Source organism: Carassius carassius, chromosome 16 (genome assembly GCF_963082965.1).
Source record: "Carassius carassius chromosome 16, fCarCar2.1, whole genome shotgun sequence".
In the NCBI taxonomy this organism is placed as follows: Eukaryota; Metazoa; Chordata; class Actinopteri; order Cypriniformes; family Cyprinidae; genus Carassius; species Carassius carassius.
In genome coordinates, this window is record NC_081770.1 from 18,871,165 (window position 1) to 18,886,536 (window position 15,372).

Consider the following 15,372-nt stretch of genomic DNA (forward strand, 5'->3'; position numbering starts at 1 on the left):
TTTGAGCTGAATGTAAATTAAAGTAGCAAACAGTCAAGTCAACTAAAAAGTGTAGTTTTAATAATACTTTGCATTACTTTGTAAAGCATGAATTACTCATGAACTTAATATAATATACACCCTGTGCTATTTTCAGAAATATTACATGATATTAATTGTCTGTATAAATTTGTATTTAAATGTACTTGTCATACATAAACATTAATATAATAATATGATTATTAATAAATAATAAATATAATTACCAATTATATTTTGTTGTCTTTTTATTTCATGGTCAAATAAATTGACCAAAATGTTTCATAAATTCTATAATAAATTGATTAAATATTAATTTGTAGATTAGCTTTTTTAATGTTTAATAAATCTAAGAAAAAAATATCCCTGATGTCAGTAAAACTGGTTTAAAATATATATATTTTAAATTATTCACAAAATATTTTTTTGTTTTTAATAGTCCTTCATATATATTTAATATGAGTGATTATTTGATATTAATATGTTATGAATATATTATGAATATTAAATAAATAAATAAATGTCCCAAAGTTCCATATATTATATAATCTATTGATTAAATATTAAAATATGAATTTTCTTTTTTTTCTTCTTTTTTTTCAATAATCTGAGGGTAAATATATTCTTGACATCAGGGAATAAAGGAATTTGTGAAAATTACTGGTTTAAAAAAATTATTTTAATTATTCACATTCTGTCACAAAGTTCACAATTTTAAAAGAAAGGACAATTCAGTTTCTTGGAATTTAAATTAAATTCAAAATTCAACTTCCTGTGGGGTGTGGCCAATTCAAATCAAAGTCACACTCATGAATAAAAACATTAAAATTGTGCATGTGTAAAAACATAAAAGTGACCTGGCGTTATCAGAGTTTTATATTTAAATTTTGAATTCTGTATCATGGTAAGGTTGTGGGGTTGAAGGAGCTAGAGAAAAAACTTGGAGAGAAAAAGCGTGCAGAAGAGGGAGGCAGAGAAAGTGATAAGCACAGACACAGAGAGTGAAACTGAGGCTTCATTTGAAATTCATCCGCCCATCTGAGGCAAAACCCCACACTCTCGTTTGGACATTCTTCTTCAGGCCACCATGCACGTCCCTCAAGACTCAAGTGATTTTGGCTGAATGGGACTGAGCCAGATGACCCTTGAGCCCCATACTTCATTCAGCATTAGACCAGAATGAGAATGAAATCGATGGAAACCACCTTTTTCCCCTTGGATTACAAGGGGCTCAACAGGAAAAGGCTATTACCTAGAGAAAGAGAAAATGTAACGGAGAGGGACAGATAACTTCTAAATCCTGAGAACTGACCCATAATTCCTCACTGGAAGCTATGCTAGTCACTTTGAAAAAAAGGGCAGGGAAAGCTTGGTTTAATACATATAGTTGTATTATTATTATTAATAAATTATATTAGCACTATAGTTCACTCATTAATATTAATTATATATAATAGTAAAAATATATCATATTAAATGGTAATTCATAATTTAAAATTAGTCATTTAAAAATGTTATTTATAGAAGGAAGGAATGAACGATCGACAGACAGACAGAATATTTTATATTTAATAAATTATAATAAGTAAAATTTAGAATATGCATAATAAAATGCGTTAATTAAAAAAACAATAGAATTACCTAAATGTAATTAAAAACTATTTATATTTAAATAAAATACATGATTATTATTAAGGCTACTAGTGGTGTAACGGTACACAAACATGACTGTTCGGTACGTACCTCGGTTTTGACGTTATGGTTCGGTATGATTTTGGTACAGCAGGAGGGGAAAAAAATTAAAATCTTTTTACAGTTGTTTACTGAACAAATTGCTCTCTTTAAATAATTTGAATTAAATTCTTCGGTTGCACTTTATTTTACAGTACGTGTACTAACATGTACTTATAGTGTACTTACAGTGTATTTATCTAAGAAAGTTCTGGTAATACAAGGTAACTACATGGGGTAGGGTTAGGTTTAGGGGTAGGTTCAGGGTTAGTACCTAGTTATTACATAGTTATTGTAATTACTATAATAAGTACATAGTATGTACATGAGGAACAGGACTGTAAAATAAAGTGCTACCAATTCTTCTTATAAAAATCTAAAATAAAATCTATAAAAATGTATGTCAGCTTCTGCTCTTAACTATAGGGAGCCCTTCTATAAGATTACAATTAACAACAGAGCCCAAACTTAAATTCAACTACTATTTATTTTTAACTATTATGACTAACACTAACACAAAATTATTTGCAAACATCTTAATAGTTTTTCAATTAACTTCTAAATTATACAGCTTCTAGTTGTTGTTGAAATGTAGGCTAATAATTTAAATAGTCATAACTTGTTTCATAAAATATATATTTAAACATAAACACAAAATAGTTAAGCCATCACTAACAGGTAAAATAAATATAATGGAGTACAGTCTAATATTTCGCAAATTTCTCTTCTCTAGACTGATGAGCTGTGGAGACTGCCGACTTGCCTGAGGTAAATGAAATGCTACATGACATTTTGTCTACAAGCTGTTTTGTTGACATCTTTCTGTGGATGTAACACCAATTGAGCGATTACATGAGGCATGAGATGTTCATTCGTTACGAATACATGTACCGTTACACCCCTACAGGCTACTCATTAATAAGGGAATTATTATCAATTATAATGACTGCTCGTAAACAAATCATTAATGTGATTTTTTCAGTTTTGGTAAAGATACACTGTATGGTAAGCTGAAGATGAAGCCCTGCCTCGACACTTCAACACTTCAACACCCAGCACTCAATTACTGTATGTTTGTGCGTTTCACCTCCAACAGCTCATCGCCCACTTTGATGCGTCCGTCTCGGCTGCCCGGCCCTCCAGGGGTGATCCCCACCACGAAGATGCTCATGCAGGAGCGATCCCTGTTCCCAGCCAGACTGAGTCCCAAGCCATTCCGGTCTTTCTCCAGTTCCACGATCAGCAGCTCTCCCGGCAGGTCCGCGTACCTCTGCCTGATCACCTCTGAACACAAACACGGAGAAAGGACAAGTCAGGTTATAGGACTGGAAACAAAAGCAATTACTTTCCTTGAGGACAAAGATAAAGGTAAAGGTGTTTACACAAGCTTCTATACGTCAAGCTGAGTATAGTAAACAGTATTGACATGCAATCCAAAAAGCCCCAAGGCTCAGGGAGCAAAGAATGGCTTGAATTTACACATTATGTCACCATATGCAGATCTTTTTAAATTAAGTCCATTCGAAATCAAACTATTCCTACCCAATGTATGCAAACAATTGTGGCGCCCAACGTTGGGTTGTTTCGAAGGATGAGAAACATATGCCCAAGTATACATTGCAGCTAGGTTTTGTACACACACACAGTTCAGTCACAACCAAACTGCCACTGTAAATTCTTGCATCAACGCCTCTCGTTTACTTTTAATGGAGGGACGTCAAGCGTTGCCAAAATGAATTGTGGGTCTGTTGCGTCGCGTTGGGACTATTGCTCGCGGCAGATGTTGAAAACGTTTCAACTTTTCAAGTGTCAACGCAGGTATCAGCCAATCAGATCGCCTTATCCAAATACCCTGGTGCAGACGCTAGCCAATCGTGTTCATACAGCACCAGAAAACTAATGTGATTGGCTGTTGTCACAATGACGTCTCAACACCAAGCTTCAGTAACGCCCTCCATCAAGCGTTAACACAGATGCCCCGCGTGAACAGAATTCAACATAGTGTGTACTGAAATTAACTGAACAACTAGTTGTTAAAGACGTATTGGTCACACTTTAAGGTCCATTTCTTGCTATTAGCAAACTATTAACTTTCACTTTTTTTGCGTAAATAGTTAATAGGGTAGTTGTTAAGTTTAGGTATAGGGATGTACAATATAGTAATGCAGAAAATGTGTTTTATATGAACTAATAAACAGCCAATATGTTAATAATAGACATGCTAATAAGCAACTAGTTATTAGTTTGAATTGGTCCCTATTCTAAAGTGTTACTGACATATTTAAACACCAATCAGAGTTATGTGTTATGTATGAAGCAAGAAATAACAGGGTATGTTTTGACTCATTAGAGTGCAGAACATTTCCCCCCCAAAAAATTTGAGCAGATATTTTGAAAACTCTAGGATTTTTGGAAACTTTTCTGGAAGTTTCCACCCCGTTGCAACATTAGTTGCCAGATCTTACTAGAAAAAAAGCTTAGCCCATAAATAATAAAAACAAGCCCATAATAATTAGAAACTGAAAGAAATTGAAACAAATAAAAACAAGCCCATAAAAAACTAAATCGCATCCCGAAATACTCACCTTTATACTTTATTAACTCCATAAACTGGATCGCTTTATAAACCAAGCACAATCAACAAGCTCAAAGACGCTTAATAAGCATCAATTACAATAAGTGTACATGGCAACCCTTCAAAAGGTGGTTTAGATAAAAATCACAAACGTAAGTCTCCAGTCACTGTCATACTAATTCGGTTAAAAGTAGCATATACCAAACGTGTGAGATGGCAGAAAGATGCTAAGGTGCCAATCATTGCATTTTCGAGAGTGAGTTCTGTTCTGTACACACACAAAATGACAATTTAGAGAATTCAGCTGCCATATTTAAATGCTATTATCACTCATAAACCTTTAGCTTTATAGTGTGTACTATGTTACATGGAATCAATCAACAGGTCAAAAATTACTTTAGAGCATCCTCTGAACTTTCAAGCTTTGCATTGACAGGAATTTTAAGAGCCCTTATGATTGCCATGGTCGAGAAGACTAATTAAAATTTTTCTCTGACAAGAATGAAAAAATTAAATGCTGATGTGTTTCAGGCACTAGAGATTTTCCAGCTTGAGTGGAGAAAGGAATTGAATTTTTTTTACAGCTCACGGCTCAGTTGATATTACATCTAGACTTACAGAGCTCATGTTATCGATTCACGCTCACACACCAGTAAACGTCTGAGAGAAAGACAGAGCAGAGCCTGCAGTACTTAATCACCATGAGCGTTTTTAACCGTGGCATATTAATCTGAACAAAATGGCCCTTAGTTGACCTAACAAAAGCTCAAATCAAAACTAGGCCTGGTTCATCCTGCGGCACTTTCTGCAAAAGGGACAAAGTGAAAGTCTCGCTTTGCTTTTACCGGTCTCGCATTTCTCCATAGTCTGTATTAAATGGCTCTTATGAAAATGGCATCTGAACTGGGACTTCAAGGAAAATTAGTGACTGGACTCTTGAACACCGGGAACATTTGACAATCTTCCAAGCCAGCTGCTTTTCATGAACCTCAAAAGATATTTTTGAGGGTTCTTCAGTTTTCATGCTAATCAAAATTCAGTGTAGGTGCTGCTGGTGGCCAAAAAGAAACAAAACACTTCAGACGGAGATGAATCGCTGGCACTTTTAAACCACAGTGGACCATAAGTTAGGACTTCACGGATGAGAAACCATGTGGGAACTTCGCAATACGTAATCAAAGAAAACCAGGCAATTTGTTTGCACCGAAACAAAATGAGGCCACTGGCAGATGGCTGGTGAAGATATTTTACACTTTTAACTAATTTCTCCTATCCTTTAAAGTGCCCCATTATGCCATTTTTACGGTTCCTAATATTGCTTTAGGAGTCTCCTGCAATAGGATTACATACATGAACAGGATACTGATCCATCTTTCAACAGCAAGCATTTTGTGAATCCCGCATTGAATTTCCTGAGATTAAAGAAGCAGTTGTCAGTAGGATGACGTGTTTGTGGGCGGGGTCAAGTTGTTCGCGGCCGGCCAACGTAGAACATAGGCGGGAATTATGCAAATGTGTTACTCCATGACGTGTAGCCATCATGGAAATGTGATTAAAATTACTAACCACTCATTTCAGCTGTTCAAAGTTGATTCTTTATTTTGGTAGATAAAGTACTTTATTTATCGTGCACTTTCAGCTTTACAGCTTTACAGATCGTTTACATTCACATACAGCTACATTACACACTGCAAAAATGGCATAATAGGGGAACTTCAAAGTCTTTTCTTATATTTAACAATCCCTTGTGAACCTTACCATGGATCTTGAAGTTTCAGTAGTCTTTTCGATTAAAACCACAGCTGTCGCATTTACGGGAGTTCAGAAATGCGTATATCAGTGACCTTTCGCATTATGAAAGCCCATCACTGTGGTATAGCTCTTCAGGGGCACATCGAGAGAGCACTGCTACCACGTGAGAGGCCTAATTAAAAGCTTCAGGACTGTAGGAGCGACATAAAACTAAAAGCGAGAGTGTCGTACCTCCTGTGTGAGGAAAGAGAGGAGAGATGTAAGGGAGGTCAAAATAGACAGGGTCTGCCGGTGTCTGATAACTGGTCTAGTCCATTAAAAGCTGATTTTATGCCTCATCTGCGAAACAGCAAATATATTAGCGGGTTTATGGCTACTGGCTTGTTTTTTTATGAAGGGGCTCCAAAAAAAAAATTCTTGTTGATGCATTCAGAAGAACATTTAAAGTCAGGGGAGGTGATTTAGGAAAGGCATGCTAGCCTTTCCTTTGAAAGCATAAGATCCCACCCCCTCTGCAAATCTCTCTCCAAAAAAGCCACGGCTCCTTTAAAACACACGAACACCGCTTCAGCAGATGAGAGGCTAACTAGCGACACGATGAGAGAAAAAAATTCACATACGCACAAAGCATATTACTTTGCAGATCTAGAACGGACAGATTGTTGGGGGGAATAAACTCTAATTTAATATAATTTGTGTTATGAACAAATAATGCAATATAATCCTTTGCTGTTTTAAACAGTATATACGTTGATGTAAATGTGTCAATTTGTGTGGATTATAAGACAACATCTAGAGTTCAATCAATACTGAGACAGACTCCGTGAGTGGTTCAACAATTACTACTAAATCATCAATCTATGTTATCTAACATACGGTTGTAACATTTCTGCTTCGAGTATGAAGGATTCTGGGTTCTAATCTATCTTAATACAATTATATCAATACAATATCTTAATACAGTTTAACATCCAGGTTGACGCGAGCTCAGAGGTTCAACTATCATTGGAAACCCTAAAAGCACAATCATTTAACTGGTCTCATTACACATTAGCATGAACCCTTCCATTTCAATGATCCAATATATGTTGCTTCATGTCACTCAGCTGATCATTGACAGTCAGGTAAGAGGTGTAAACGCACAGCAAACATCAGATCATCTGCGTCAGGATCCATCACATGCTGATAGAGGTGGAAACGAAAAACCTAGGAGTTGCAATTTGCTAAGACTCCAGGGAGGATGAGGAAATGAAAGATCAATGGCGGCATATTTGAGACCGACAGCGAGAGATGACTACCGTGAAAGAGAGGAAATCTGTACAAGGAAAAATAAAACGCAAGGAAATAGTGTACTAACATTTGACTGAGCTTGAGCACCTGCCCCTTTGCCCCTTGGTGCCCAAAGTGCCCTTTTGTGGAAGCAGTTTACTCTATTTGTTTTTTAATAACATGCCCTTTTGTGAATGCCCCATGCCCAATCTAAATATTAGTAAAATTTATGGATAATAATTTAGCCGTAAATAAAATGACCCCCATGATGACCTTTCACCTGACGACGATGACCTCATCCGACCGGGACGATTCCTCACGCCGCACGCGCATTTTTTAATTGCCAGAGGTTATTTTCACCACCACGGCAGCAGGTAAGTGGTGTTTCATTCTCAGCGAAGGGATTTTGAGGTTTATTTACAAGAACGATGTGATGTGAGAACATGCAGATATGTTGTTTATATTGCTGTGTGTAGTCTGTAGTGTAGAAGTAACGTTAGCGTGCTGTTTGAGGGAGAAAAGTTTCACTGGCATCAAGGGGTCTGGTCTTTTTTATGTTATTTGACTAAACTATTATTATATTACAGTATTTATTTGTTTTTTTTTTAAACATAGAGTGCCTTAAAATAATTATCACAACACTGGTAAGGCTTATTCAGATTTTCTCATTCTCTGAATTATCATTATAAAAATAAAAACAATTCAGAAATGAATTAAATTCTAATTATATTTTAAATGTGACAAATATTTTTTTCTACAATAGCAACAGTGTTTACAACAGCAAGACCACTATAGCCTGTAAACTTAATAATATCTCTCTTTATTATGTAAAAATATCAATGTCAGTTTAAATGAATAATATACCTGAGCTGACATCAAAGTGCAGTGTGAAGGAGATGGGACTAGTGTTGTCAAAAGACCCGCTACTTCGGTACCAAGTCGGTACTAAAAAAAGGAAAATGTGACGGTAGCAGGTTTCTTTAAGTACCGGTGGTACAGAGTACCCGCCCAACCCGGATCTTGAAGCATACAGTGCTATGATTTCAGCGAAGCAGAAAACGCAGACGGAATCTCAAAATCCAGTCATGATAATGAAACTTACATTTTAATATGGACAGTCTCTGTGTGAATGAATGAATGGCAGAGACGTGTGGGTTTGTTTACTACATAGACTGAAGCACGTGATGCTTGCAGTAATTTCAGCATCTGCCATCTCAATGAGGACATAAATACATAAACTACATCACCAGAACTGTTCTGAGTCACTTAACAAGTAGCCCGTCAGAATAAGTTAATTTTTACATAAAGGCATTGTGCTAGAAATTTTACTATTATTTAGTAGAATGTATGTGACACTGCTACTACTGTTGAAATTTTTTTATAAAACTATTTTTTTAAGAAATAAATCACACAATATTTCTTCCATGTTTAAATTTTAATATCAAATCCCCTTTATTTAAAAAAAAATAATGTTTACATTTCATTAATTAAAAGACAAATTAAATTTGGGTGAAACTTGTTTACTGTTTTTCATAATTATATTAGTTGTAGAAAAACTTTAAACATAATTGTAAATAAGTACAAAGAATGGCATTGGTTTTATTTTTAGTGATAAAATTTTTATTTATTTTTTTATTAGAATATTTTTGTGTTTTGCTTTGGTACCGAGAACTGTGGATTTTTACTGGTATCGGTACCGAATACTGAAATTTTGGTACCATGACAACACTAGATGGGACCCTAGTAGATTTTAGGAAAAGGTATGAAATGTCCTTTTGTGTTTGTGTGTGTGTTCTGCAGTGCAAAGATGCCTCGCAAAGAGAGGATAAAAAAAATGTAGCCTGTCATTTGTTTACACTGCAAAGGTGTTCAATTTTAGACAACATCATCTACAACAGTAATAATAATATTAATCACTATATTCCAGTGTATCCGTTTTTTATGTTTTGTATCAATCAGCAAGAGTAGTAGTGATGGTTAAAATAATAGATTAATGCTGAAATAGTAAATTGTGCCTTGTTCCTAGATGGACAGAGAGTGGAAATTAATAGATCAGATGAGGAGATGGAGATAGAGGAAGAAAAAGAGGGAGATGTAGAGGCACAAGTGACAGAAAGAGAGCAGGGAACAGCAAGCCAGGAGACAGAGGCTGGTGGGAAAGAGGGAAATGTAGAGGCACAAGCAACAGAAACAGTGCAGAAAGAAGCAAGCATGGAGAAAGAGGCTGGTAAATAATCATCCATTCCATATTGATACGCGACTCGGCAAGGAATGCATCACAATATATTGTTGAATTGATATTTTGAGCAGCACTATTTAAAGCCTTGTTGCATGTTCCCCTTTTATACTTTGAGCACCTGCCCCTCCAAAGGTCTCTGCACGGCCCTGATATTCAGTAGCAGGAACTCTGAATGATCAGGTGCTCAGACTGGCATCTTGACATCATTCAGAGAAAGGGAGGGACAAATAGAGAGCGGTTTGCTAATGCTGGCCCTTCATCATTGTCCAGACCCTCACCACGGGTCGCCCTCCATCTTCGGTGAGGTGGAGGACGTGCCAGAGAGATACTGGCTAAAGCTCAAGCATTTTGCATGCCAGACGGTGTACACAAACTACAGTAATGAGAAGGGAACATGGCGTTATTCAACAGTTTTACTCCATTGCACAAATGCAGCACAGAAACTCAACAGCACAGTTGCTCCCTATAGAGCTATTTGTTAAAAAAAGACTTTTGTATGGCACTGACCCCAACTATGTCACTAAAATGTGACTTTACTGTGGTTCCTGTAGTGTGTGTGGTCATTCTCTATATCAGCAGTTCCCAACATTCATTTATTAATCTAAATTATTCATTTAGCAGATGCGTTTATCCGAAGGGATTACAACAAAGAGGCAATACAAAGTTTTAAATTTGTTCAGAAAATTACAGGCTACAAGAAAAGACATGAAAGTTAGGCACAAGTGAACGTGAATTAACAACTATATAACAATATGGTTTATAGCTGATAAACTGTTAAATAATTAAATTCTAATAATTCTAAAAAAAAAAAAAAAAAAAAAGACTAAAAGTTAAGTCAATACACGAATTTAGGTATTAAAATATAATAAATCTTATAAATATTACAACAGTATGAAAATTGATTTTCATTTTGAGATTTGCTTAAGATTACATTTAACAGGATTAATAAATCAGTGTTTGTTAAAGATAAATTAAATGTAACAACAGATAAAATAAGCATAAAAATTAAATAACCGAAAATCAATAACCATTTTTTTTTAAATAAATTAAATATAAATAATTACAAAAAAATTACCTGCTGCAGACAACATGCAAAACATATGATTAGTCAATGGCTAAAAATTTATTTGACATGTGACATCAGACAATGTTTTGATAACTAGCAGATATGAAATAATTATAGAGATTAAGTGGCAATTAATGTTTTATTTTAATTTACAAATATTTGTATTTTAACATATACAATAATTATATATATATATATATATATATATATATATATATATATATATATATATATATATATATATATATATATATATATATATATATATAGTACTGTACCACCCCTTCAGCCTCTTGGTTATCTGATGTTCTACGCAACATCGTTCTAAGCTTAGAGCGGCTGAAAGGGTGTGGCTTAAATCCAAAAATACTACTGACCTTAATGTGTATCGGTCACTCCTCTCTTCCTTCTCTGCTAATGTCTACACTGCTAAAAGGACATACTAATGCATCAACTCTAATAGATGACGACTGTGCCACGTTTTTCATTAATACAATTAAAAACATCAGTGCACAATTTTCCACACCACAATCCATCAAACACATCTCACCAACAAAACATACACTCATTCGCATCCTTCTCTTCACTCTCTGAGGCAGAAGTCTCCAAACTGATCCTTTCTAATCATCCTACTACTTGTCCGCTTATTCCATCTCATCTCCTTCAAGCCATTTCTCCTGCAGCTGTACTTGCACACACTCACATCATCAACACATCCCTCCACACTGGTGTTTTTCCCTCCGCACTTAGACAGGCTTGTATAACTCCCCTAATTAAGAAAACCACCCTCAACCTATTTCTTTTAGAGAACTACAGACCAGTTTCCCTTCTTCTTTTCATTGAAAAAACACTGGAACGAGTTGCGTTCAACCTCCTTGACAGCAACCAATCTGGCTTCAGAAGTGGACATTAAACTGAGACTGCCTTGCTCTCAGTTGTTGAAGCCTTAAGACTGGCAAGAGCGGAATCCAAATCTACAAAACTTATCTTGCGTGATCTGTCCGCTGCTTTTTACACGGTTAACCACCAGATCCTCCTATCAACCCTACTGGCAAAAGGCATCTCAGGAACCGCACTCCAGTGGTTTGAGTCTTACCTATCAGATAGGTCCTTCAAAGTATCTTAGAGAGGTGCGGTGTTCAAGTTGCAACATCTAAATACTGGGGTGCCTCAGGGCTCAGTTCTTGGACCACTTCTCTTCTCTGTCTAGATGGCATCATTAGGTTCTGTCATTCAGAAACATGGCTTTTCATACCACTGCTATGCTGATGACACTCAATTCTACCTCTCATTCCATCCTGGTGATCCGACGGTAGCTGCTCACATCTCAGCTTATCTTTTTTTTTTTTTTTTTTTTTTTTTTTTTTATTAAACAAACAAAAAACAAAGTAACAAATCACCCGACATACAACAAATATAAACACAAAAGTATACATAACATAACAAGGCATTCTACAGTGAACAGAAATGTGCAACAGGACCAGAAGAGTAATAGATCATCTGAAGGCACTATATCATACCAAACCTCAGAATATCAGAAATAGAGGCATTTATGCTGTCCAAATAAGGTGTCCAAGTGCGAGTAAAAGTATCAGTCGTAGAGTGAATAAAAGATGTTAGGAGTTCCAGAGGAATAGTCTCTCTAATAACTGAATGCCATCCCTTTATAGAGGGGGGTTTATCGCTGATCCACGACAAAAGTAAATTCTTCCTGGCAGCAAAAGTTAACAGGTCAAAAAGACGTCTTTTATGCTTATTAGAAATAAGCTTACATGGGAAACCCAGGAGAAGAGACAAAGGGTCAGGATCCAAGGCCAAACCTAAGATATTATTCAATTGAGCTATGATTCTGGACCAGTAGGTCTGGATAACATGACAATCCCATACACAGTGAATATAATCTCCTATGTTAGATTTACATTTGGGGCAGAGTGGTGAGTGAGCGGAGTTGAACTTGTGTCTTAGAAGAGGCGTAATGTGTATTCTGTGGAGAATCCTAAGCTGAATGGCTCTTACTCTATTGCAAACTGAAAGCCTATTGGCTAGAGACCAAACCATCTCCCAATCATTCTCCGAGATAACCACCCCAAGATCTCTTTCCCATGTTAATCTGAGGTGCGAGGTATTAACTGTAGAATAGGAGCATAGGGCTTTATAGAAGAAGGAGATCAACTTTTTTGTAGGAGGGTTTAAAAGCATCCTCTCAATTACTGAAAGTGAATATTTGGAAGTGAGTGTAGTATTTTTGAATATGTAATCTCTAATTTGCAAGAATCTAAAAAAATGTTGCCTAGGTAAATTATATTTTGAGGCTAAAATATCGAAAGACAATAGTGATCCCTCCTCAAATAAATCACAAATCCTACATATACCATTAGCCAGCCAAAGGTTAAAACCAAGGTCCATAGTACTTGGCAGAAACTCTGGATTGTTCAGGATTGGCAACAGAGGAGAGGTTGTGTCGATCTTGTCTTCTAATCTTTGAATAGCACGCCATGCCTTAAGAGTATTACATACTAAAGGGTTATCACACATAGCTCTCCTCAGCTTAGAATCACGGATAAATAGTAAGTTTTGCAAAGGGCATTTAGACTGTGAAGATTCAAGATCAAGCCAAACTGATTTAGGATCTTCATTAAGCCACTCAACAATGAATCGAAGCTGGCAAGCCAACTGATACAGTTTAAAATTTGGGAGATCCAAACCACCCTTTGCACCAGGGAGCTGAAGCTTTGATAATTTCAACCTGGGTTTTCTTTTGCTCCAGATAAATGAACTTAACCACCCATTAAGCTCTTTTATAACCTTATTAGACAGTAAAATAGGAATCATCTGCATAGGGTATAGTAGCCGAGGTAGGACATTCATCTTTATCATGGCAACCTGTCCCAGCCAAGACAGAGGGAGAGTCATCCACCTGGTCAAATCATCTCTGATTTTTTCGAGCACTGGTGTAAAATTAGCTTTGTATAATTTCCTAAAAGTAGGGGTTATATTAATACCTAAATAAATAAAACCTTCCTCGGAATATTTAAAAGGAAAAGAGGAAGGTTGATTTTGGGATTTCTTATTCCCTATAAATAGGGCAACTGATTTAGAAAAATTTATCTTGTACCCGGAAAATTGTCCAAATTTCTGAATGAGGTCAACAACCGCTGGTACAGAGGTCTTGGGGTCCGAAAGAAAGAGTAACACGTCATCTGCATATAAGGAGATTTTGTGCCGCCTACCCCCCAGAGACACCCCCAACACAGCTGCACTCTCTCTTATCCTCTGAGCAAATGGCTCCATTGCTATCGCAAAGAGCAATGGAGAGAGGGGACAGCCCTGTCTTGTACCCCGGGATAAGGAAAAATTAACAGATCTATGACCATTGGTAATAACCGCGGAAAGGGGATCTTTATAGAGTATTCTCACCCACTTAATGAAATATTCACCAATGCCAAATTTTTCCAGTGTGTAAAACAGATACGGCCACTCCACAGAATCGAAAGCTTTTTCCGCATCTAGGGATAAAATACAAGAGCTAGAGCTGAGGTTATGGGAAAGCTCAATAATGTTTAAAAGCCTCCTGACATTATGGGTGGAGCTTCTGCCTTTAATAAACCCTGTCTGGTCTTCATGAATGATATATGGCAGAACCTTTTCCAATCTTAACGCTAAAATTTTAGATAACAATTTTAAATCTGAATTAAGTAAAGCAATTGGCCTATAGGAGCCACAATTTTCTGGGTCCTTGCCTTTTTTTAAAATGAGAGAAATATTTGCTTCGCGGAGTGAGGGGGGTAACCTGTCAGTCAAGAATGAATGATTGAGCATAGCTAAAAGAGGGTCTAGAAGCACATACTCAAATTCTTTATAGAGTTCCCATGCAAGGCCATCAGGCCCAGGAGATTTACCAGACTTCAAGCTATGGAGTGCGACTATAGCTTCCTCCCTTGAAATAGGTGCATTGAGAAGTTCCCTCTGTTCTTCTGAAACGACAGGGAGGGTTAGGCAGTCATAGAAAGATATCATGTAGTCATGTTTTTGGGAAGAATGATGAGACTGATAAAGAACAGAGTAGAACTGTTTAAAAATATTGTTAATAATAATAGGATCAAAATAACGCACTCCCATGGGGTCTACTATAGAAGTAATAAATTGTGAGTCAGAATTGGACTTTGTTAAATATGCTAGATATTTACTAGGTTTATTACCCCATTCATATAATTTTTGCTTTGAATAACATATATTTGAATGAGACTGATAAGTTAGCAATGAATTTAAAGAGGTTCGCACAGCACTTATTTTTTCTAACAAAGTTGGGGAGGGATCGTTCAAGTAGCTACTAGTGGCAGTATTTAATTCTGACTCCAGGTGTTTCTCTTTCTCTAACTGCTTTCTTTTTTTGGTTGCAAAGTATGAAATGGCAAGGCCTCTGATGTATGCTTTAGTCGTCTCCCAGAGAAGTGAGGGATTGTTTGTAGATTCTGAGTTAATAGATAAAAATATCTTAAACTCTGAATTAAAGTATGAGAGAAATGTATCATCTTTGAGTAATAAATTATTAAATCTCCAACGTCTAACAGGTCTAAGAAACCCCCTCACACAAATATCTAGCACCACTATAGCGTGATCCGATATAACAATATCTCCTATGTTGCAGCGTGTAATTGTATGCATTATAGTCTTAGGCGCAAAAAAGTAGTCGATCCGAGAGTGACACTTATGTGGGTGAGG

General features: G+C 36.2%; 1 protein-coding gene across 1 annotated transcript in view; it reads right to left on the reverse strand.

The window, feature by feature from the left end:
- The window catches only part of LOC132160200 (inaD-like protein), a 128,547-nt gene that overhangs the window by 24,851 nt on the left and 88,324 nt on the right, over positions 1-15,372 (reverse strand). The window contains exon 30 of the mRNA XM_059569946.1: positions 2,837-3,033. Coding sequence (XP_059425929.1) covers positions 2,837-3,033 — 197 coding nt within the window. The remainder of the gene's footprint in view (positions 1-2,836; positions 3,034-15,372) is intronic.